Source organism: Physella acuta, unplaced genomic scaffold, assembly GCF_028476545.2.
Source record: "Physella acuta isolate Inbredline_101_S28 unplaced genomic scaffold, ASM2847654v3 ptg000511l, whole genome shotgun sequence".
In the NCBI taxonomy this organism is placed as follows: domain Eukaryota; kingdom Metazoa; phylum Mollusca; class Gastropoda; family Physidae; genus Physella; species Physella acuta.
In genome coordinates, this window is record NW_026732030.1 from 653090 (window position 1) to 678134 (window position 25045).

The 25045-nt window shown below is 36.7% G+C and overlaps 2 protein-coding genes across 7 annotated transcripts in view; one reads left to right on the forward strand and one right to left on the reverse strand.

The window, feature by feature from the left end:
- LOC131944822 (leucine zipper putative tumor suppressor 2 homolog) overlaps positions 1–13335 on the forward strand; it is a 90746-nt gene extending 77411 nt beyond the window's left edge. For 4 of the 6 annotated variants that reach the window (XM_059305644.1, XM_059305643.1, XM_059305645.1 and 1 more), the window contains one exon: positions 8900–13335. In XM_059305644.1, coding sequence (XP_059161627.1) covers positions 8900–10486 — 1587 coding nt within the window. In that variant the 3' untranslated portion in view covers positions 10487–13335. Of the gene's footprint in view, positions 1–1917; positions 2838–8899 lie in introns of all 6 variants that reach the window. The other 2 variants (XM_059305648.1, XM_059305649.1) reach the window with 1 other exon arrangement.
- Positions 13336–13419: 84 nt separating this feature from the next.
- LOC131944831 (protein farnesyltransferase/geranylgeranyltransferase type-1 subunit alpha) lies at positions 13420–23110 on the reverse strand. Its single transcript, XM_059305675.1, has 8 exons — positions 22859–23110; positions 18655–18769; positions 18405–18509; positions 17981–18091; positions 16651–16812; positions 16192–16254; positions 15849–16023; positions 13420–15682 (listed from the first exon to the last, which is right to left on the reverse strand). The coding sequence occupies exons 1-8, from the start codon at positions 23001–23003 to the stop codon at positions 15572–15574; spliced, it is 987 nt and encodes a 328-aa protein (XP_059161658.1). The 5' UTR covers positions 23004–23110; the 3' UTR covers positions 13420–15571.
- Positions 23111–25045: the final 1935 nt, after the last annotated feature.

Consider the following 25045-nt stretch of genomic DNA (forward strand, 5'->3'; position numbering starts at 1 on the left):
TAGTACAGTTACTGTAATAGGTCGTGTTGTGTGTAGTACAGTTATTGTAATAGGTCATGTTGTGTGTAGTACAGTTAGTGTAATAGGTCATGTTTTGTTGTGTGTTGTAGTTATTGTAATAGGTCATGTTTTGTTGTGTGTAGTACAGTTACTGTAATAGGTCATGTTTTGTTGTGTGTAGTTTAGTTAGTGTAATAGGTCATGTTTTGTTGTGTGTAGTACATTTAGTGTAATAGGTCATGTTTTGTTATGTGAAGTACATTTAGTGCTATAGGTCATGTTATGTTGTGTGTAGTAAAGTTATTGTAATAGGTCATGTTTTGTTGTGTGTAGTACAGTTACTGTAATAGGTCATGTTTTGTTGTGTGTAGTTTAGTTAGTGTAATAGGTCATGTTTTGTTGTGTGTAGTTTAGTTAGTGTAATAGGTCATGTTTTGTTGTGTGTAGTACATTTAGTGTAATAGGTCATGTTTTGTTATGTGAAGTACATTTAGTGCTATAGGTCATGTTATGTTGTGTGTAGTAAAGTTATTGTAATAGGTCATGTTTTGTTGTGTGTTGTACAGTTATTGTAATAAATCATGTTTTGTTGTGTGTATTACAGTTAGTGTAATAGGTCATGTTTTGTTGTGTGTTGTACAGTTATTGTAATAGGTCGTGTTTTGTTGTGTGTAGTACAGTTAGTGTAATAGGTCATGTTTTGTTGTGTGTAGTAGTTAGTGTAATAGGTCATGTTTTGTTGTGTGTAGTACATTGAGTGTCATAGACCCGAGACAAGTTGTCAGGCTGAAACCTTGTACTTACCGCCTCCACCCACCCAGGTGACAGCTCTAATCCCCGTGTTGTCACCAGGTGAAGAGGGTGCACCTCGTCTCGTGCGTGTCTTTCAATTCATTAGAAATTCTGGGATTTTCCCGCATACCTTTGTGATAGCAACTTTCGTTTTTGGAAGCTTGCCAGCTTCGTTTTATTTACATTTCGCAAATAAGAATGCATGTTTTTATTTTATTTTTATCAGTTGTCTTGGGATACAAAACTCTACTCGTCTATAATCTGTGTGACTAATTCAGTGTTCAAGTCAGTTTTAATCATAGGGTAATCAACTAAAAATAAGGGTACACTTTTCCTTTATAGGCCTACGTCTTTGCTTGGCACCCTTAGCTAGGCGAATTGTCTAAAGTGCTGAACACTTATGTGCAATGGATTCTAAGATTAGGTTCGGATTAGGATTAACGACGCTTAGTAGCTGCCTGATACCCCATACAAAAAAACACGCTAATAATTATTGCTTCTATCTAATAATATATATAATCATATGTATATATAGGTTTTATATATATATATATATATATATATATATATATATATAGAGAGAGAGAGAGAGAGAGAGAGAGAGAGAGAGAGAGAGAGTTGATGTTTTAATAGCTGGAGGTCTATATCCTTGCAATCAATGATAAATCTATATTAGTGTTGAGTCAGTTTTTAATATACCATCTGTGCGCCAGTCAATACGCCAATAAGCCTTGACAGGCGGGCGCCATATCTCTCTAGATATCTCGACTCCTATTAGTGGAGGAAATGCTTGAGGTGGCGTCTGGTATTCACCAGGGCTAACTGCGATGTTTATCTGTGTCACCGCCCGTGACAGCAACAGCACGTTCATCGCTGCCATTTTCCCTTCTGTCACCGCCCGCACGCTCAAGGAAATTTGAGCATTTAATGTACGCGCTATTGGGCTCGGTGTTTAGCGCGGTGGTAAAGCCAGATTTGTGTTTGTTCTCGCGGTGGAATCCTAGTTATGTAGACTTTGATGATACACGGTGTGGAATTTTAATTAGCGGTGTTATATCACACAATAATTGCGTAGTAGTTCTTTGTGTTTTTATACGTGTGTATTGTAAATTCACTTTTTAATAGAACTGTGTCTGCTGCACACAATGGAGAAAACGCTGAAAAGATTTAAAGTGACAAATGGTGAACTTACTCAAACCCGGATTTCCTATCTGTGGCATATTTATGTCTAGACGGGTGCGTGTGGGTACATGATTTCTATCAGTACTGTGTATCATTTTAGTTATTAAGGTATGCGACTAGAAGACTTTGTTTACAATGCTCGGATAGAGTTGGATTGGATGTCGAGTATGTACAAGACGGACATTGAACCTAGTGTGACTAGTCCACTGTGCTGATGTGATGTTATTTATTATTTGTTACGTGTTTTTAATTTGAACATTCTTAAATGGATTAGACGATTGGAATGCATGCATGGATGAACAGGATTTAACAGATTGAATTTTCACAAGTCATGAAAGTTTTGAATAGTTAAGCCATAGTTGCCCATCAATAGCTAAAGTACTGTGTAACTAGCGACGGATAGAGTACATTGTATAGTTTACCCAGCCATGGCCACCTACACGGCCAAGCCGTACGCCATCATGGAGTTCGACAGCCTGCTGGCCACGGCACTCTCCAACAAGTACGTGGACGCCAGCTACCACCCTACGTCCAGGGACTTTTTTGAAGGACGCTCATTCGACCATCGATCGGTCGATCAGGGAAAACGACGCCCGCCCAGGGCATTACCGGGCGCTGAGTTGCACGGGGCTCCCCTTGCGGCGGAGCTCAACTCCCCAAACGCCCTGATCCACAGCGCGTCCTCCTGCACGTTCACCAGGTTCGAGTACCCCGTGCCCCAGCACCGGCACCACTCGGCGCCTGACATCCTGCCACACTTCCACGACAGCCGCCTGCAGTACTACGACCCGTACTCCACCAACGACAGCGGCACCACCAGCTCCACCTTGCAGTCGGACGGCCCCATGCCTATAGGAGACGGAGTAAGTTGTTAGATCCACTTCACCTTGTCTGTGTCCACTACTAGCCATGTACAACCCTACCCCACCCTCATTTCCTTACCTTTTATACGCCAGACCAACAGAACCACTTGAACGCCCATCTTAAAGTGGCCACTTAATTAAAAATTAATCTACGAGTATCGCTGTTAAATTAATTATCCAGCCATTAGGAAATGAAGAGGGCAAAAAGGTGTTTAACTAGACATATATAATATGTGAACAGCTCTCATTCCACATACATAAGTGTTACATATTTAAATTACGTGTATGTGAGTGTGCGCGTCTTTGTATTTAGGTATAGAGTAGACACGAGTGGTAGGACAGCACGTTAAGACATGAATCAGCTGTCTGACGAGTGTCTCAAGTATGTAAGACATGTCGTTACAAGACGGTCTCAAGTTTTCATCCCTCGGCTGTAGACCGTGGACGCCATTTCACGGCTAAATGATTCCCGTGGCTCTAACAATGTGCTACACCCCCCCCCCCGGGATGTCACTGGCACGTCGTTGTTGGGACACGTCCTGTGTTTTTTTTTTTACCTCGTTACCTGGATAGGTAAGTGGTTGTGGGAGGGGAGGTGACACAAACAAATACTGGACCTGTGTAGGGTTAACGTTAGTATATGAACCCGGCTTGTATCTTCGTGTTTTTTATTGCGGTTGAGTTCACATCGTCCTACTCCATGCGTTTTATAATTGTGTTGTTTCACGCTTCGCTAATCTGCCTAGCGTCAGAAACAATATATGTCGTGTGTATAGGGATAAATGAAAATGTCTGATCGCCAAGTCAAGTATCATAACAGTCTATATTCGTGCTATTAATTAATTACCGAACAGTTCGAGACGTTATTGTCTGCTAACAAACTTGTTTTATGTTTATACCAGCCGGCAGTCAAATAACACCACTAAAACGTTGAATACTTTACTGTCAACAATGTCTTGACCAAAGTGTGACTCCATTTAAGTTAGACGTACAAGCTGTTTTACTGGCAAGCCCCGTCATTAAGTTGGCCGATTTCTTGTAAGAAAAGCTGGCAATATGATTATCAAAGAAAGAACGGCCCCACCAACAGCCTTACCCCCAACTGTTTAATTAGCCTACAACCATCTAGTTGACCAACCTATGTTCTCAAAGCCAAAATGAAACCTTTGTCAGCATCGCTTCTAACGACCAGCCGTTGTCCACTCTTTGAATGACCAACTACGTTCACTTTCGCCGTTTCAACTTTGCCCCACCAGTCCCGCGACTTTTTATGGACCAAAGATTCACTGCTTTCTCCAGTGACCATTGCAGGTCCACGAGAGCGGGGTTGTTTGCTGAAATAAGTCAGCGGCCCAGGGTTATTATTTGGCTATCAACTTGTCTCAGCTTGTGTTAATGTTCGCGGCCCGATCTCCCCCATTCACCGACCTTTCCCCACACAAAGACCGTAACAAATTGTTGTCCACCAGCCTAGTTTGTGGCAGCTTTTTGCCGGGACTATCGCGCCGGTTATTGCCGTCTTGTCGCTCTTATCCTGGTTTCCGATCGCCTCCGGTCAGCGGGATTACGCGCAGTCTAGCGGTCAGCAATGATGCGTCACACGTCCAGCTTGATTGACCGGACGTGGATACGGACGGCTTCATTATCTCGTCTGTCGTCTAGTGTTTCCCGCCGGCGGCAGGGCTAAGGGCAGGTTACGGCACAGTTATATATGGGCTGTCAGGGTCACATACTATAAGCACATACAAGGTCATGGGCAGCTTACAGCACAGTTTTATATGGGCTGTCAGGGTCACATACTATAAGCACATACAAGGTCATGGGCAGGTTACAGCACAGTTATATATGGACTGTCAAGGTCACATACTGTAAGCACATACAAGGTCATGGGCAGGTTACAAAACAGTAATACATCGGCTGTCTAGGTCACATACTGTAAGCACATACAAGGTCATGGGCAGCTTACAAAACAGTTATATATGGGCTGTCAGGGTCACATACTGTAAGCACATACAAGGTCATGGGCAGGTTACAGCACAGTTATACATGGGCTGTCAGGGTCACATACTGTAAGCAATGTGAATAATAATACAATGTATTCAGAAAGATGGGAGAGGGGTTACGTATATAAAGCTACTATGCACTTGATGCACTTAATCTCTAAAAGTTTCTCCGAGGTAGAAGCTACATTTCTTATACTCTATGGTATATTACAGCTGTTATCTTTGCTTCTAGCGTAGTAAACAAAAATATAATGTTTTAACCAAGCTGATGTCTCCGTAATATAAGGGTGAAACATTGACCATAGCCCTATAGCTCTTCCCTTTCTTTATGCAAACCCCATTATGTTGGTGAAACCTGAACTTGTGTGTGTTTTTCTTCACTTTTCAAGGTTTTTAAACTTACTTTGAACACTGACATTTGAGTATAACCTGATTTCCTTCATTGCTACACACGCACACTCACGCATGCAAAGATACACAAAACACAGATACAAAAACACACACACTGAGTCTCTGACTTCTGACAGCGCAAGTTTTGTATGAACTTTTCGTTTCGCTGACATCAGCCCGGAGTTCCTATTTTAAACAACACTGGAGTGTTTGCCTCGCGAGCGTCGTTGTTTGGTTCGTCCATGTGGGGGTTAGGTGTGTGTGCGTGTGTATGTGTAAGGGGGGGGGGGCTAGGGAACAAAATACGGTCACCAGTTGATATTTAAAATTAACTTTATTTATGTCTACTATCATAAAATTAATACCAGTTTTTATTATGATCTCTTTATAAACATAACTCCATTTGCTGATAATAAATGTCTTGTATAAAGTTTTTTAAGCCAAAATCCGAACGATTCTCTAAAAGATGACTGTAAATGAGCAATGTTTAATGTTTTGCTGGTGTGTTTCTGCGCTGACCTCCCGTTAATGAAGTTACCTCCCTGGACAGGTGTTAAGGCTGGCAAAATTCCGTGAAATATTTGTATACACACAGGGCGTCAACAGCTGAGATACGTCTTGATGTTTGTACTACGTCATCTCTTTACCAGCTGAAACAGGTGGGGGGGGGGGAGGAGGGGGGGGGGTAGTTTTATTCGACCCCTCCCTCTATTTACCTGACTTGTAAAGGGTACCCTATACCTTACCTGAAATGTAACTGGATCAGTGGACTTGATTACCAAGGGGAAGGGGTCTGCAATGGAAATTTAAGACCTGTCCGATTCTTTAATGTGTATAGAATTATATCGTCGTCCTTGACATTTCCTGTTGATTACTGCTGCTCTTTAGTCTGCTGACCGTTTGATTGCTGCTCTTTAGTCTGCTGACCGTTTGATTGCTCGGGCGGGTGGCCACAGACAACCGGCCGTTGATTGCCGCTGCTGGTCAGTCGCCGTCAGGAGTGGCGCCTCCCACGGTGGCTGCTGGTGACCCAACCATTTGTAACGCCCGTGTCGGCGCCGACTTTGATGTGCAGCGGTACATGAATGCCGGTGTACGAGTCGAGTGCGTCAGCTCAGTTGTGCGGACAATTCAATGGGATTACTGGGACAATTCAATGGGATTACTGGGACAATTCAATGGGATTACTCTCAGGGCGGCGCTGACCTCAGCAGTCAACCAGAGCCTTGGTCAAACACGCTAGGAGCGCATGAATAGGGAGGTTTGGTCTTTTGAAGTCGACCCTGCCTTAGAATGGTCATTTATTGCAGCGGCTCTTTTCCCTCGTCCACTCGCCGTTTATCCGTTACGTCTGAGCGTGTGTTAATTAGAGTTGTGTGACCGCTGGTCAGAGGACCCGTAGGTCTAGTGATGGATGAATGCAAGTGTAGTTTGGAAAATGTCATTCAGGACGGCCAGTTGGTATGTGGTCGCTAAACTGATGACCAAAGGACTGGTTTAATATATTTTATGACAAGGCTTGGCCTCTGGTATTCGTCAAGTATGAGTCGTTAAGTTTGCTCCCCCGTCCCATATGTCAGGCAGGGTGGCCATTTGGTACTTGGTTAAATTAAAGATGGTGTCGTCGGGCATGGGTGTCGCTCAAAACACTCGTTTGTTTTAGATCTGGGTCTGGCCTCGGGGATAGTATGAGCAATAAAGTTCGCTCTTTCATCCAACCACACTCGAATATTGGGGGTGTGGAGGGGGTTGGGGAGCGTACGGTTGCTAACCCTGTCCCGAGACCGGACCCTCGGGGAGATGAGGCACGTTATCTGAGGACAGCAACCCATCTGAGAGAGAAAACGTCAAAATTAAACCACTGCTGCCGTGTAGTTTGTTCTTGGTTGGACAAAGGCTATTGACGCTAATCCAAAAAGAAAAGCAGGCTGAAATCGGGAATCCACAGACCAGATATGGCGCATAACTTGTTGTCACGTGTGACTTCATTATATTTAAGGAAATGCCCTCGTATATATCAATTATGAAGGGGGAAGAAAAAGCTACAATACTCCAACGTTGGTCTCTGATATGCTAATATAACCATCTCGCTGGGTCCACATGTAAGCATCCACGCTTGGCTATTGTTAACTATCATAGCGTGTTGACACATGGCTTGCTCCTCAATATACCCCCCCCCCCCCCCACCAGCCTGCTGGTTTGGTCCACAGTGGCCGTCAACACGTCAAAGCATTCTTTATAGAGCACGTCCTGCCGCGATTAGCTGTCCTTGTAAATACTTTCTGGACTTGTCCATATGTGATGTCTACACTGACAAAACGGGTTGTCTAGTGTCTAAACGGACTAAAGGGTTGTCCACTGTCTGTACTGACAAAACGGGTTGTCCATCGCAGAGGCGTAGAGACCCTTCCCGGCGCCCGGGGACAAACTTTCGATTTGCACACCCCCCCCCTCAAACTTTCGATTTGCACACCCCCCCCTCAAACTTTCAATTTTGGCACCCCCTAAGGTCGGCGCCCTGGGACATATGTCTTCCCCCCCCCCTCGCTACGCCTCTGGTCCATTGTTTACATTAACAAGACGGGTTGTCCACTGTCTACACGTACAAAACGGGTTGTCCACTGTCTGACTAAATGGCTTATCCAATTGTTATATTATCCTGAGCACTGACCGAGACGTAGACTCAGCTGACACAATCTATTAATATCTAACAAGACCCGTGGCACCCAACGATAGCTGTGTAGCTGTACGCTGATGACCACAGCAACAGATGACCGTTGTGTTTACTAAAAATGACCATTAGCCTTAAAAAAACTAAACAACACGTCGAATCCAACTCAAGATGGTAAATAATTTCTTACCTTGCTGCGGTCTACATAGTTTCGAACTTTAAAATATGTCGTAGGCTACACGAAACAATATTGAAACTTTTTTTTTAAATGTAGGCCTATCGTTTATTCATGTTGAACAAATAAAACATTTTTTTTTAAAAGAGGGTGGACAGGGGAACGGCGTTTTTTTTCTTACTTCTTTCCACCTAGACACCAGATTTGTTTTATTCACGTGACCTTTAGTCTGTTGTTCCCCCCACCCCCCCTCCCGTTTGACCGAGCGAGTATCTACCTGACTTAGCTTGTTCACTAGTGGTTACCTATCTGGTCCAATCTGTGATCTTTTCATCGAGCCAGCAGACGATACAATAGCCTCCACAGGTAGGATGGTCTTATCTGTTGTACCTGGCCATAACAAACACAGGTGTTTCAGCCATTGGCAGGGTTTTGTCTAATCTTTTGCACTCAATAATAGAAACTAGTTGTATTGACTTGTGGTGTTTACAGGTAGGAGTCCTAAGGCTTAATTTACACCTACAATAACTAGTTACTTGACTAGCTTCCTCTTATTACAATTCAACATTTAATACATAGATTATCAACACTATTACATGCTGGTGTTTTGATGTGCTGATTGTTGTTTTATCTATAGTTGTGTAGTTTTCCTTATCTGATCTTTCATGTCTAATACATTGGGTTTTTTTTCCCTTTAGTTATGGTGGCTGTTTGCTTACTCTACTAGTATTTCTGGATTTGTTTTTCTCTTCAGTGAACTTTTTTCTTGCTTGATGTAAATTAAAAAGGTAATTTAATAAATAAATGTTTGTGTTTGTTCCAGAAACCTGGGCCAAACCTGATCAAGCCTATAGCTTTTAAACCGGTGCAAGTGAGTCCAGTGGGCCAGTCAAACAGGAGAACATCAGGGCTAGATGAGCACCTTGCCAGCTCTCAAGAAATGACCAGACCCAATGCCATGAAGCTGGGGGTCAGCATGCTAGGGGTCAGGAGCAGCCCCGACTCCCAGACAAGCAAGACCAACCCTGGGGCCTTCAACTCCATGGCCAAGAGCCAACACCATGCCAGCCCTGGCCAACAGGGCCACCATGCCAGCCCTGGCCAACAGGGCCACCACTATGGCCCTGACCACCACTACCCAACATCCCACCCTTCCAGTGTCAACAGTTCTCACAGTGGTTCTCAACACAATTCCTCCTCGGGATCTTACCATAATATTTCATCCAACTCCTACAGCAATATCCCTGCCAACTCCCAACACAACATGTCGGCTAACTCCTCCCACCTCTCGGCTAACTCCTCCCACTTGTCCAGTGCAGAGGACACCAGCTTTTCTAATGAGTTGACCCGTGCCTCAGACAGGCCTGAGTCTGTGCCCTCCATCAACACAAGCAGGGTCTCGTCACACACAGTGGAAGGTGTGCTGCAGACACCTTCTCCCAGTGACAGCGGGGTGGGAGAACTCGAGGCTATACTGCGGGAAAAAGACGCTGAAATAAACACTTTAAGAGAAGTCATGGACAGAAATGAGCGTGCAATATTTCAGGTGTACGAAGAAAGACGCCACGTCTGGCTTCAAGACACTCAGGAACTTCGAGATGAGTATGAAAGAAAGCTGAAAATCCAAAGCCGCAAGTCATACAAAACAGAGCAGGTTCTGTCCCTTCAGGTTTACAAGCTCCAGCAAGAGCAGAAAACTCTGCTGGAGGAGAACCAGAAAATCACAAATGAGAAGGAGCTGCTACGACAGCAAGTGGAAGAAAATCAATCAGAAATACAAGAGCTGCAGTCAAAAGTTGCTGCCCTTGAAGCAGCTGGTGCCAGCACCCTGACAAAGTCGGGTAGTTCCAGCTCCAGCAGTTTAGAGAACCAATCTCTAATGGAGGAGCTGGCTTTAAAAAACAAAGAACTGATCACGTTGAAGTCACAGCTGCACAACTTTGAAGCAGACATGGAGAAGAAAAACAAAGAGGTGGCTGAGAAAGTGCGTGACGTGGCATCCAAGTCGGAACAGCTGAAGTCTCTGAAGGACGAGCTGACCAGGTTGAAAAACCCACCCGTGTTTTTAGAGGCGTCAACTCAGACTCACGTTCCCAGCGAGGTAGCGCCTTTAGAAAATATGAAACCCACAATGCTTGGGGAGAGGGACAGGACAATCAACAGCCTGCAGGAGGAGCTGCAGGAGATCAAGGCGCAGGTGAGCGCACTAAAGCAGGAGCATGAGAAGGAGAGGGAGCAGTGGCTGGATGAGAAGAACAAAGTTGTCCGCTATCAGAAGCAGCTCCAGCTCAACTACGTGCAGATGCAGCGCAAGAACTCTGCGCTGGAGACAGAGGTCCAACAGCTGACCCTGGAGCTAGAGAACAGAGATATGAAGTTGATAGCACTTGATGAGGAGAGTATGTGCTAGTGCATGTTGCTGGTAGCACTTGATGAGGAGAGTATGTGCTAGTGCATGTTGCTGGTAGCACTTGATGAGGAGAGTATGTGCTAGTGCATGTTGCTGGTAGCACTTGATGAGGAGAGTATGTGCTAGTGCATGTTGCTGGTAGCACTTGATAAGGATAGTTTGTGCTAGTGCAAGTTGCTGGTAGCACTTGATGAGGAGAGTATGTGCTAGTGCATGTTGCTGGTAGCACTTGATGAGGAGAGTATGTGCTAGTGTATGTTGCTGGTAGCACTTGAAGCTAGCACATGAAGCTGGTAATACTTGATGAGAGGAGTATGTACAAGCACTTCACATTAGGCTGGTAAGACTTCACACATAACTTGTAGCCCTCCATGAATCTGGATTCACTTACTGAACAAGTTTGTGTTTAATTATGCACTAAATATTTTTTCTTATATTTGACATGCACATCACCTATAGGAATATAGAGAAGAAACATTTTCTTTTGTAAATTGCTAAAGTCTGTACTAAAGTTGAATGTAGGTGTAGATAGCTGGTGGTTAGGCCTCATGAATCCACATGGTATCACATAACAAACTTGTCTCACAGGAATTCGTGGCACCCAGCTGTTGCTACTGAGCATATTCTTGTTCATCCTTTTTTTTTTGTTCTTTTCTAATCTGTGATTTAAAGTTCTCCAAGAGATGAGTTTACTAACAATGATAATTCAATCAGACTTTATGTAAGACTGGCCACTAGGAGTGACCTAACCTAGACATGATCCTGTATTTTCATCAGATTTGTAGCTTTCATTTGTTTGTTGTTGTTTGTTTTTTTTTTTATTTTAGTAAAGAAAATTTTAAAAACATTTTAATATAAATAATGACTGCATTTAAAATGTTGAAAAATATATCTAAGAATGTTTTGCGAATGTGTTTTGAAATTATTGATAATAGTGTAGTTGTAGACTTAGTATTTAGCAAGAACAAAACATGGTTTGTAGAACAGTGAAATCAATAAGCTGCTAAAAAATATTGAGACAGTGGAGGGTGTTGTGCAATATGTGTCTTCAGTGGGAATACACCAGCAGTTTAAGTTATCTCATGGGGAGTTCACACTCCATACCAAATACTGTTAGAGAAAATTTTTAGAAATTACTGGTTTAATTAAAATAGTTCAGCTTATCTGTATGTACAATAAAACTAAATGATTCCAATTGTACATGTAATTTCATACATGGAGTCATATTTTATGTTAGTTATTTTTTAAATACTTAATTCTTCTTCATTCAAAATGTGTGTGGAGTGTTACATAAATGTTGACCAGCTAGTCTTGTATATTGAATAACAAAGTGCCTGTGTTTTATAATTCAAGTCAATGCAGTGTTTTCAACTCTTTATTTTTTTAAATGTAGTATTTAAAATTGATTCCTACATTGCAAAATTTCAAATGTATTGCTAAAATTGGGAGACAATTTAATTAAAGTCCCTAGTCAGCCAAGTGAACAGTGCCATGTACTAAGAACATCATTGTTCCTGATATTACTATTTAAATGGGTTATCTCTCAACATTATTTTTTAGTTCTATATTCAGCCAACAATGAATGTTCACATTTAAAATAAACCAATGTAAAAAATACTTCAAAGAATAAAATAATGCTTCATTGTTTTTCATATATTTCATTAACTTAAATCTCATTGCAGTACCAATTGTTGTATAAGCTTACAAAACATCTTAGTCTGTGTATTAAAATGTAAATAAAATAAGTAAAGTATTGGTTCCTGTTACATGTATAATAAAGATTTCATTTTTTATTACAAAAATTTTCAAAGTTAATTTAATTATTTATGTTACCCAACAGTCAGTTTATAGTGATTTATTATAACCTTTTTCAATTAAAATAAATTATTAATCAGTTTTTTAATTACATAAAGCAGTATTAACAGTTCAGAGTTTGAATCTATCCTGGCATTAGTTTGATGATGACTCATCTTTTATTTTTGTCATATTTAATCCAGAGAAATTTTGACGCAGAAAACATTTAATCAGTGACTTATTCCAATCAGTGTAAGATTGGGAGTAATACTTAATTATTTTATTGCTGGTCCCTTTTACTGAGTTACAGTACCATATAAGCAATCATATATTTTATTTTCTAAAAATGACCCTGAAAAAACTATGGTCATATGTTTCTGTTTTAATACAATTAAGTCTGTTTAAGATAAAGCTTCAGTACTTAACATTTGTTGGCACACAATTGTTACAGCAGTGGTTGATACTAGCCAAGTTAACTGACAATCTTCCATACTCAAGGTTTTTACTATGTACAGCCATCACAAGATGTGATGACATTTTTCACTTGTTTATTTGTGTAATTAAACCACATAAATGTGATGCAATAATCATAATTAACCACCAATCAATGATAACTTTTTTTTTACACAGAAGTCATCTGCATGTCTGATTTTATCATGTTTGTGCCTTGTTATCTGAGTATTACAATATTAAGAAAAAATCCTTGTTTTGTTTGAGCTATGCATGTTTATTTAATTGTAAACAGAATATAAGTAATTCATCAGTGCCAATATTTAGTTGGTTGTGAACTACATAGCAGGTCAGAGTGTACACAGCTTTTAAGTATCTTTTTTTACAATCTTTGCTAAATTGAATAAAAAGTATTTCTTAACATAGGGATAACAATTTCTTCAAAAATATAGTCAGTAGGCAACTAACTCTGTATGAATGGCAAAACTTTGAAGTATGTTGAATGAATCAAGTGATTATTTTTTTTGTTTCCTAGTCATTTATGTTAAATACAATTTTCTGCCTAGAATGATTGATCATTAATAAAGTAATGTTTATAAGTTTTCTATCCTGAGTTTGTTTTAGCCTGACTTGAACTACCTCTGTAAATTAAGCTTAACTATGTGTAATAACGATTAAGAATGAACCATCTTTCCCACAAACAAGCAAGCAGGAATGACTGAAATATTATTTCTCACTAAAAAATGTAATTGGCTAAGAATAAACATAAAATTTGAGAACAGGGTTCATATGTTTTAATATTCAACACTTGAAGGATATTACAATCAATACAACATCAACCTTGCAAAACCCAGAAAATTTGTTATCTTCTATTAAAATCTTGGCCATGCTCTATCAAAAACAGGAAAAGCATACTAATTAAAATAATGAGAATTTCACATTAATTAAACTAACATTTTTATTAATTAACCATTTTAGTTTTTCAATTTAATTAGAAAAATGAACAATGAAAAGTTATAATCACTGAGAACAATTCTATTGAGAGAAGCTAAAAAACATTTTGGTTCTTAAGCAATATTTAAAAAAGATTTTAAAAAAATATTTTTTCACAGAATTTTTAAAAAGTAGCCTATTGTGAATTAAATCAGGATACTAAATACAATGGGTTTTTACATTATTTGCAATTATAATTTTCTAAATATCATTGTAGCACCTTTTATATTTTATAACATTTTAAAAACAGATTTCCATAATTAATTTTTAATCTATAAAAACAATTTTAAAACTCAACCTGAAACTATGAAGAGAGATTGAAAAAGAGGCATTCTGATTAATTGTTAAAGTGCTGTTTTATGAGGTTCTATAAACGTGTGGTTTTTCATGTAATGTATTAAAGAGAGCTTAAAGTAAAAAAGGCTTGATTACAAAAACGAATCAGAAAATAATCTGATTACTGTCACGAATAATTCAGTTTCATTTATTTACTTATGTGCAATTTTATTGGTAGAAATTACTAAAGAGATTAATATAATCAACTTAATGTGTAGTGATATGCAGTCTGAAAAAAAAATAGAAATTTAAACATTATAATATATCTAAAGTTTTTATTAAACCATATTTTTAAACAAAATAATTGCATACTTTATATAAGTCACATTCATAATAATGTAAATGCTTACTCTAGTAGATCTAATAACAGAAGCAGATTATGAAACAAAATAAACGCTTCTAGAAATATAATTCAAATACTATTCAAAAGTGCACTGTTGAGTCTGAGAAAAATCTACCTAAACAAGATAGAAGAAAGCTAAAGCTTATTTAATACTAAACGTAGATTTGAAAAATTCAATGAAATATAGGTAATATACCTGCATTGCAAGTTAGAAATGTATTTTATATATATGCTTATATATATATATATTACATAAAATAAAGATAAGTTTCAAAATTCATTCCACAGAAAGCAGGTACACCATCACTTAGCTCCACAGCAAACACAGTTACCATAATATGTCCAATAATATTTCACACCACAAAAGAGTCTACATGACCATGTTTAGAAGTGTGGAAACCATGTTACTACACAAGCGCAGCTTTATATGAAATACAATTGAGATAAGATTTTTATTGAACTTTTAAAAGTTCTATCTTATTTTAATGACTAAAACCATTTCATTAAAAAAATATGATAATCAAGAAATAATGAACACTTTTGAGAATTTAGGCCCTTCTGTTGATAAAGAAGATTTAAATGGTTTCAGCAACAGCTCATTAGGTTTCTAACCTTAATGTTCAGGTGAATACCAGAACTGAGCCAGAATAAAAACACTCTCACAAAGTTTTAGGTCCATTCTTGAATACTTAAAGAGTGAACCAAGTCTTTAGGTATAAAAATAAACAAAATGTAGTGCAGGATAAAACAAAACTCGTTACCTGGATGAACAAAAAGTTAGTAACAGGGTGTATGGGAAAATGGCTTTCAACTTTACAAAGGATTAAACCCTGTTGTTACAAAATCCAGCAGTATGTAATTATCTTACATGACGATTTTTAATTAATTATAAACCATTTGACCAATCTTAATATTAGATTATACACATTTTCTTATGTGTCATTTGACAAATTATTTACTTAAATTATCTATTCATTGTATCATTAGAAAAGTTTAAGAAGCTCTCCAGATTGTGAAAAATAGTAGTATAAAAAACTAAAAAAATCAGCCAATGCATTATTTGAGGTCTATTATAAAAATATAAAATCCTGACTGAATCACTAAACATATAAAGCTTAAACAGATTTCCTCACTAATATTTATTAAAACATCACTAGTTTCTATTACGGCTACGAGTCTCCTGATACTTCAGTGCCATACTTAGAAGCTAAAGAGCGGGCCATGTACTGCCAGTATTCTCGTCTCAAAGTGTCATGTTCTTCAGCTAATTCATTACACAACTGTACAAAAGAAAAAGGATAAATAGATGAATATTTTCTCCCATATCAATGTCAAATACTGAATTATCAATCAGAACAGAAACAAACTACTGCTGGCTATAAATTGTCTGCTTTAAATTAATAATACAGTAAAAAATTTGAGACTTAACAAAGCAAATCTGCATACCTGTGTTGTTTTCTGTAATGTCTCTTCTTTATTGCACTTGCCAAATTCTAAGGTTTCTTCATAATTATCAATCATGCAAGCAATGAGAAAAGGGGAACGAATCTGCTTGGAATACAACTCATGACAGAACTCCAGAATGCTGGGATAGTCCATTAGTTTTTTATCCAACACAACCCTACAGAAGAAAAATTGGACAACGTGAGTTAACTCCCCTTAAATTTGTAACTTATAATTCCCAGCAGCTGTTAAGAAATTTTATATTTTCTAACCATATAAATTTATAAAACCATATGGCTCAATAAAAGTATAATTTCTTCACTAATAAAAGTAGTAAATCAATTACCCTTTCATATAGTTCCATGAGCTTTCATTGTTAGGGGCTTTTCTTATGAAATCTTGAACATATCTAGAATTATTAAAATTTAACATTTATTAATTAGTCTAACCTGATAGATAAAATAAAAAGATTTGACATATCACCATTGTATCTAACAGAATGATAATACAAAAGAGGAATGGTTCAGTTTATCAAATTAATTTTATTTGCTGTTATGTAAATGATAACACAATAACCTACACAGGTGGGCAGAAATAACCATGATTAATAGAAAATAGATGTAAACACATAATTCACTAAACAAAAAAAGCGATCAATGTCATTTTCAATTGTATATTTCACCCCATGAAGTTTGGGTACATAGTTAAATTTTAACAGGTACTGAGGAAATTAATGGTAAAATCATTCCTAGGACTAGAGCAACATGTAATTAGGAGCTGTATGCGTTTTAAATAAATCACTTACTTTAACTCTTTCTGTATGACATCATCAGTAAAACCAGTTGTATTTTTTATGACAAAATGGCGCTGATTCCAAGCTGAATTGTTGCGGAGATCTTCTTTAAGTAATTTATCAACATAGTCCAGTTCTTTGTCCCACAGAGAAAATTGCTGAATACACCACTGCCTAAAATTGAATTATAGCAAAATAAGTTTTAAAAGCATAGTATTCCATTTTTCAAATATATAGAATAATGAGAAAAATTGCCAGTCGAGGAAGGATACAACGGGCGCTAGGCTGATAGTGCTGTCTCTTTTCTCTAAACTAAAACCACCCCACCCCACAACCGCCCCCTCCCCGAAAATTCTACCCCCCGCCCCCGAAAATTTCAAGTACCCCCACCCCTCTCCGGGGAGGAAAAAGTCTGAAAGAAACACTGGTGTCGCGCTTAGCCACTACCCGAAGAATTGCATTAAAGAAATTGCAAGAAAACCACTTTTTAGATTAGACAAATTAATTAGGCGGTAATTTTATTATAGAGTATCGATGAAGAAATTTCTTTTGAGTTGGGGAGGGGGGGGGGGGGGGGGCTCGGACGTTCTTATGCGGGGGTGGAGGCTTTGCCCCTACCCGAAGAATTGTATGAAAGAAACTCTTCACGCAAACCACTTAGATTAGACAAAATTTCCTTTTTATTCAAAGTTTACTCGAGAATCAATGACGTCATATTACTGTGTGCACTCTCCGGCTTAAGATTATTTTCTACTCTTATGCTAAATGTGATGACGTCATACTTCGTTTTTCGAATTACTATGCATGTTTTTAATTTGCTTGTGTTTTCTCTAGAGCGTTCTTGTCAGATAGATACACAGACAGCGAAACTATATATAGAATAATTTTAAAGGTTTAAAATTAAAATGCTTTTGTGCATAAAATACATGATTTAAAAATGCAAATGTGGACAATGACATTTAGGTGCTAATGCAGATTGCCATCTTCTTTAATAACACAGATTTTAGACATGTATAGGTTACTTCCTTATGTATAAGACTATGTAAGTGACTGCAGTAGAGAGCACATGATTACTAGCCTAGAAGTATTGTGTTTAAATTGAAATCAAAGAGCTTAAAATAACTCCCATTAACTTTATTACATAAATCCAATATTACAATTACTACACTAGAAGTGTTTGTATTTAAAGTGAAATCAGACTTTAAATAACTTTCATTAATTTTAGTACATAAATCCAATATTTTGCCCCACTTGTTTAAAACAAAGTAGGCTACACCAGAGAAAAAATTTTCTCCACAAAAAGAAAACAATGTAATGAAATTAGTGAATATAAAACACTTACCTATGCTGCCATGCATGATAGTTTTTGGCATCATCTTGCAAAATTTTTTCAGTAAACTGAAGCTCTTCTTTTGGATCTTCCAACCACTCAACAATGACTCGTCTATGATGCCTTCAAGATTAACATAAGCATGTTTTTAAAACTCTAAAAAATTTACTTTATCTCAAATATATTTCACAAGGGCATTTTAACAGACACAATCAAACAATAACAACATTTTTACATTAATCGTTTTTAACTTTTAAACATCAACCATATTAACCTATTTGGTTTCCTTTTTGAAACCTACATTCTTAGGGAAAAAAAAGAAAAACTGATCAAAGACTAGTAGCAAATATCTTTTTGAAAATTATGAAGAAATAAATACTACAAAACAAAGAAAGAAATGTGTCACATTATGTACATTTTTTTAAAAATTGCATACCATACTTGATAATTTTTTGGGTTATCTTCTATAACCTGTGATATATACTTTAATTCTTCTGCAAGGTCTTTGTTTAATTCTTGTATGATGTTTCTTCGGTAGTTCCTAAATAATCATAATATTACAAATAATTCTTACACATAATTTTAAAAAATTATATAACTGACAATAGGTTTAGATGATATATAAAAACAAATTAATTTACTAAAAAAAAAATGTATATGGATTCGTTACTTTTAGCCAAACTTACCATACAGAATAATTAGCTGGGTTTAACTCTGCTGCTTCTTTAGTAAGGGCAAGAGCTCGTTCAGACTTTTCATCAGCAGCAATCACAGCCCGAAAATAGTCATACACATCACGAACTGAAAATAATAGCAAAACATTATTCATCACAATATTTTTCAACCTAGAAATTAAATACAAACTGTAAGTACATGCTTCACATAAAGCAATAATAGAAAACCTGAATTAGTTAAATGAATTTGTAATATTTCATGGGATTTAAATATATTAAAAAATGGTAGAGTATGGGATCGTTATCCGGTAAGTGTTGAGTTTGGTTCAAGGAACTCATGTCACTGAGTTCAACCAGTTCTAATGGTCACTTGACCCAAGTTTGAGAAAGTAGAGGCGACTTGGGATGGAACTTAACCTAATATGAACATTCATTAGCTGAGGATACTGGAACAGGTGAACTTTATCTGTAATTTTAAAATGTGTGACTTCAACACAATTTTTAGTCATTTTTTTCTTCATATTTTATGCAGGCCTGAGCAAAATAAAATGGCTTAATATAACCATATCTATTTTAAAATAACAGAAAGTTGAGAGAATCCTACCTTCATGCAATAGTAATAAGCATGTAACACATATATAACTTATATCAGCTTGTCACCTGACCAAAGGACTGAAATTATGACTTAATGTAAGCTATTGTTTTTTCTTTTTCATATTTTTATTAACTAGTCAGATTATATTAAAGTGAGACAGACTTTAACAGAAACGGTTTCGGTCTTACTAGATCTATGCTGATTTACTTCTTACAATAATCAATCAATGCATATTACAGCTGAATTAAACCTACTAAAAAGTCTTCTTAACATTAAAGGCTCATCCTCTTCTCAGTACAGAGCTTTAAGTGTAATAATATTCTAACTAAGACATTTACAATAGTATTTTTATATTACATTCTTAACCCTTTGAGCACAGGCCTCCCTGGCCTAATTTCTCCCATTTCTTGAGCTCCCAGGCCCAAAACAATTTTCACTTATCTGCTTCTAACTGCCTACTACAACTTTTGAACCGTTTGAGATAATCAAGCCACATATGATATCAAGGCTCAGTATTAAACAACAATTTAGCAAGATTCGGAAATTCTGTTTTTTTTACAAATCAAAATTATTTTTTTATTAAAAAAAAGTATCAGTAATAGCTAGCACACTAGTAAACTAAGTCAATTTAGCATATATTAACTATCTGTGCAAAGTCATTATTACTGAGAAAAATTCCAGTCAGGTCATTAAAACATAATTTACTTTTGTTTGTTGTTTATTATAAGTAAAAATGTGCTTAATCTAACCCATTTAAGTAATAAAAAATTGGAAATTAATTTTAATTAGGCTACTGTTGTAAAGTGAGATAACAACTTAGTAAACATGTGCTTTCTTGAGAGGGTGTGGCACATCCAAATGGAACTTTATATTTCTGTGTTTTATTACTATATTTGTACACAATCAGTATGCATTTTAAATTGATAAACGGTAAGTATACCAAGTTACAAAACCTGCAATCTAACTAATCATAGTTATTTTCAGTTTAAAAAATAATAAAAACGATCATCAAAGAAGAAAGCTTAACACGTCTATTTTTTTTTAATTGTGACAAAAAAATAGTCATAAATCTAGCTGTCTAAAATTGACGTAGGCTTCATATTCATAATCATTAGTTTTATCCCTCTACCGCGTAGTAAAAGCTAAACTGGTCGCCATTTTAGTAAGCGCATGGGCCGTGAGATGGCACGAAAACAACAAACCCGGAAGCCGTGAACCGAATGGCCTTGTATACTAGTATAGGATAGGCCTAGTTTTATTTAGAATCTAGATCGGTAAAACTCCATTTTAGCGTATTTTATTCCCCGCTCAACGTTCACTTCAAGTTGAGCGTATTTTATTGTAAACACAACCGAAACATACAAAAACGTTAGGAAAACACAGATCTACTTATTTTTTTTATGAATGCGATTTTTTATTAGAAAAGGTGAAAAAACAACATAAAAAAGCATTAGAACTGTTCCAATTAAATGTCGTGTGATCGTCAGCGGGAGAAAAGTCCTTACACGGTCGCGGGTTCGCCGTGAGTTCACATTGACTTTAATTATCAGCATACGTCATAGCTCTGGCAATATCTGTTTGAAATTGTGTTGGCCTCAGTTTTGGGGTCATTGTAAGCTCATAAATGTTTATTTATAGTATTAGGGATTTTGGTAAAAAAACACTAATCATCATATAAAAATAAAAATTACATATTCTTGTAGAGCTCAACTATATGAAAACAAAACAAAAAAGATTTTCTGTCTAGCTCAAATAGTTTTTTTTTAGCGAATTTTTTTGTGAGGGGTGGAATGCCCTTGCTTTTGCATTGGCCAATTGTGACAAGTCATGGTATACCTGAATAAATTGAGCATAGTTATTTTACTTGCAGTTGTATTTTGTTCATATTTGCAGAGTTGAGCTAGAATGATATATAGAACTTGTATATGCTGTTGAAATAAATAAAAATAATACAGAAGTATATTTTTGTGTTGGCTTCCTTCCATAACCCCAAAAAAACTGTGCTGCGCAAATATGAAAATGTTTCTAAAGCAATGTTTTACAGTGAATGAAAGAACTACAAAGTTAGCAATCTAAAGTAAATGACTTGAACACTGAAATGTGCATATAACTGCCCCATTATTTTGGGTAGGTGAAGTAGAGTCCATCTTTAAGACATTTTGTTATAAAACTGTGCTGCGCAAATATGAAAAAGTTTCTAAAGCAATGCTTTATATAAATACAGTGAATGAAAGAACTACATAGTTAGCAATCTAAAGTAAATGACTTGAACACTGTAATGTGCATATAATTGCCTTATTATTTTGGGCAGGTGAAGTAGAGTCTATCTTTAAGCCATTTTGTTAAAAGTGAACTGAAGTTATCTGATCAATGTTTTATGTGTGTATTGTGTATGAATTCTGATTTTCAGCATATAAATATAACTAAGTAAGGGTAAGTAGAACTTGAATACTTAAAATTACAGTTAGCACATAGCTAGTGTAGTGTATTCTAGCAACAGACAGGTAACCTATGTCTGACTCAGCAAAATTTTACTTCAAGCAAAACTAGAAACAGAGTTGAAAAAATGAAAGACAGGTAGATCTATATTAAAATATGTTTAAAACAACAAGTAGGAGATTTGTTTGTACATTACATAAGAATACTGTTGTTAGTGTATCAAAACTAAAAGCCGGCAGATCGGGATGAAGAAATATAACATTGGAGTCAATGGGGGCAACGTGACCTACTTACGGTGACTACTTTCAAATGAGTATTTACTAACGTCAAAGTCAAAATATCCAAAAATAAATATCATTTCTATAAAAATGGGATGTATATGCTTTGGAAACTTTCATTATCTAAATGGAAACTTTTCAAAAATCGCGCTTTTAAAGCATTTGAAGTTAACCTTTATACCGCGGTAAGACCAAAGCAGAGACAGCATGCAATCAGATCGCTAAGCCATCAAAACAACTGGAAAACCATTCTACTTTTCATTTAACATTAGGAAATGACCTTTTAAACTTAATTAATTACCATAAATTAAAAACTTATTAGTATGCAAAACTAAATCTCGTGCGCCCGGTATCAGAAAGTAATGGGAGATTTCGGATCATGTTTTTACCGCGATCTCGGCCGATACCGACAAGCCTAATAGTATCATGCCTGGGAGATACTTGTAATAATACAAACTTAACCGCCTTGCAATTGTGAGTTTCGTTTACGTACTTCACCCATTGCACATTCAATATTCTAAATTTGGATTTTTCTCAACTTTTAACAAAAGTAAACTATCAAAATCTTAAACAAAGGTTAAAACAAAAATACAATACAAATAGGCCTAATAAATCGTGTTTTCTTGACTTAATGTTTTGGTGTGTTTCAGTTGTTATAGGGGCCCCCAATAAAATAATTTAAAATATGCTCAACTGGAGGTAAACAAGAAGCGGAGAATAAAATACTTTTAAAATACGCTAAAATGGAGTTTTACCTCTAGATCTAGAATTCTAGATCTAGATTCTAGAATCTAGATGTAGGCCTAGATCTAGCTAGACTCTAGACTCTAGAGTAGAGTAGATTTTAATTTTAGTGCGTGCATGAAATATCAGAAATAAGAAATTTAAATATAAAAATACACACATTGTTCGGAATATGCTATTTGAACAACAGGATCTGGACCATCGTCTTGTGGGACTGGTTTAACATCGTTCCATTCCGGCCTATCTTTAAAAGGTATAAAAGTGTTACGGTTGCTACTGTCATCTAATGCGCCTTCCGACATCATGGTTGTGAAATTGTTTACAACAGACCACCAGAAATAGATTTCTGTACTCTCTACAGCCCACTCCAAATATGAACGTATTAGGTGCGATACCTGGTGGTATTGTTCTACGATTACCAATATACTGAATATAGTATGGTAATCTACGTCAATATGCTTTTCGCATTTTATCTTCCTTAAGGGTTAACGTCAAATTATGTTTAATATAAAACATTAAAATATATTTTTATAATTAAAAACACATATTTTGATTTAACTTAACTCTTAACTTTACATTCAAAGATCGATATATCTAGTGCATATTGTCATATGCCTGTTACAGTGGATGTTTTAACTTAAGGTAGCCAGCTTTTTAAATCACTCGAAGTCAAAATAATAAATGACAAATTCTTTCCCCCCCCCCCCCCCTCTATGCAAAAAGGAAAAAAAACAACTTATAGGCCTATATTTTATATTTAACATGTATTTTCAGGTGCTGATCATTGATTTTTTAAACAATTAGATAATCATATCATTAGACTAATTGACAAAATTTATTCAGTTGTCACTTCCTTTTATTTTTAAATATTTGCTCGAACGGTAAAACAATATGTCAAATCAGCAAATTTAAGAAATGTTCGAGTAAACAATGTTTTCAATTACAAATTTCTTGAAATCATTCACCTCCCATCATACGTTGAGTTTTATTTAAACAGCTAGCGGTACATAGCTTCACAATGCTATTTTACTAAACAAATGCCAGCAGTGTTTTTTTTTCTATTTGAGCGTTGGCGATTACCTGCATTTTCCTTACCCGCCGTTAATAATGAGTAATGATGGTAATACTTAACATAATTGGCCTTTTTCCAAAGCACGGTTTCGTATCGACTATTATTGGGAAAGCAAAATCTTCACTAAATGAGGAACTCCCTATCCGTTATATAGGCCATATATATATATATATATATATATATATATATATATATATATATATATATATATATATATATATATATATTTACAGAGGGGTCGCGAGAGGGTGCGGTCCACACCATCGGGTGACACCATTTATTAGGAAGGGGGGGGGGGGGGGTAAATCCAAGGCAAATAAAATGCAAATTTTACTGAGAAAAAAAATTGCCAGTTCAGTTATTGATTAAATTTAAAAAGTCGTTTAAATACATGTTGGCGATCTCAACAGGGTTGGGAAGGTGACACTATGATGTAAACTTCTAGCTTTAGAGGAAACAATGCAACATCCAGCAGTATTAATAGCCGACTATAAACATTGATACTATTAAGTGTGCACAGATTAAAGCTATCCCCGGCCCGGGAGAGTGTCACCAACTGCAAACTTTACTTTATAGAGGTGGGAAAGTTTTTTAAAAAATATTTACAATATAACTGATACGTAAATCAACGACCGGGGGAGGCTGAAACGATATAAAGGAATTGGGATCAGCTGAAAAAAGTGGCATGAGAAGGAAAAATTGTTGATGATGATGATGATGAATCAACGACCGGGGGGGGGGGGGGGGGGTGACACCATATCTAAGAATTCACTATAGCATCGAGGTTGTTTTTTTATACCTTGAATTAATAGGCGGATTAATATAATGTTTAATCAAATTGACGACATTAGGCAATGGGAGGAGGGGGTGACACCAATCGCAACTTTCACAGGCAAACAAAGTACTGATCAGAACGAAAACACAGTCCACTGGAGTGGGTAGGAGAGACATGCTTACCAGAGGCGTAGCGACATTTTGGCGCCCCCTAAGGTCGGCGCCCGGGGACATATGTCCCCCCCCCCACGCCCCCCTCGATACGCTACTGATGCTTACCGCATTTTAAAGCTAAGTCATTGTATAGCTTTTCAACATTTGTTTCATTGTCAATTTGTCATATGTATTTTTAATAAGTAACTTTAAAAGTTGTTTTTTTTTTCTAATTATTATTTAGAATTATGTTTTAAAATTTCATAACTTTTGTAATGTTTTTATTCGTTGTAAATTTAAAAAAAATTAACACACTAAAATGAATAATGTAAACCAAAAGAATAGCAA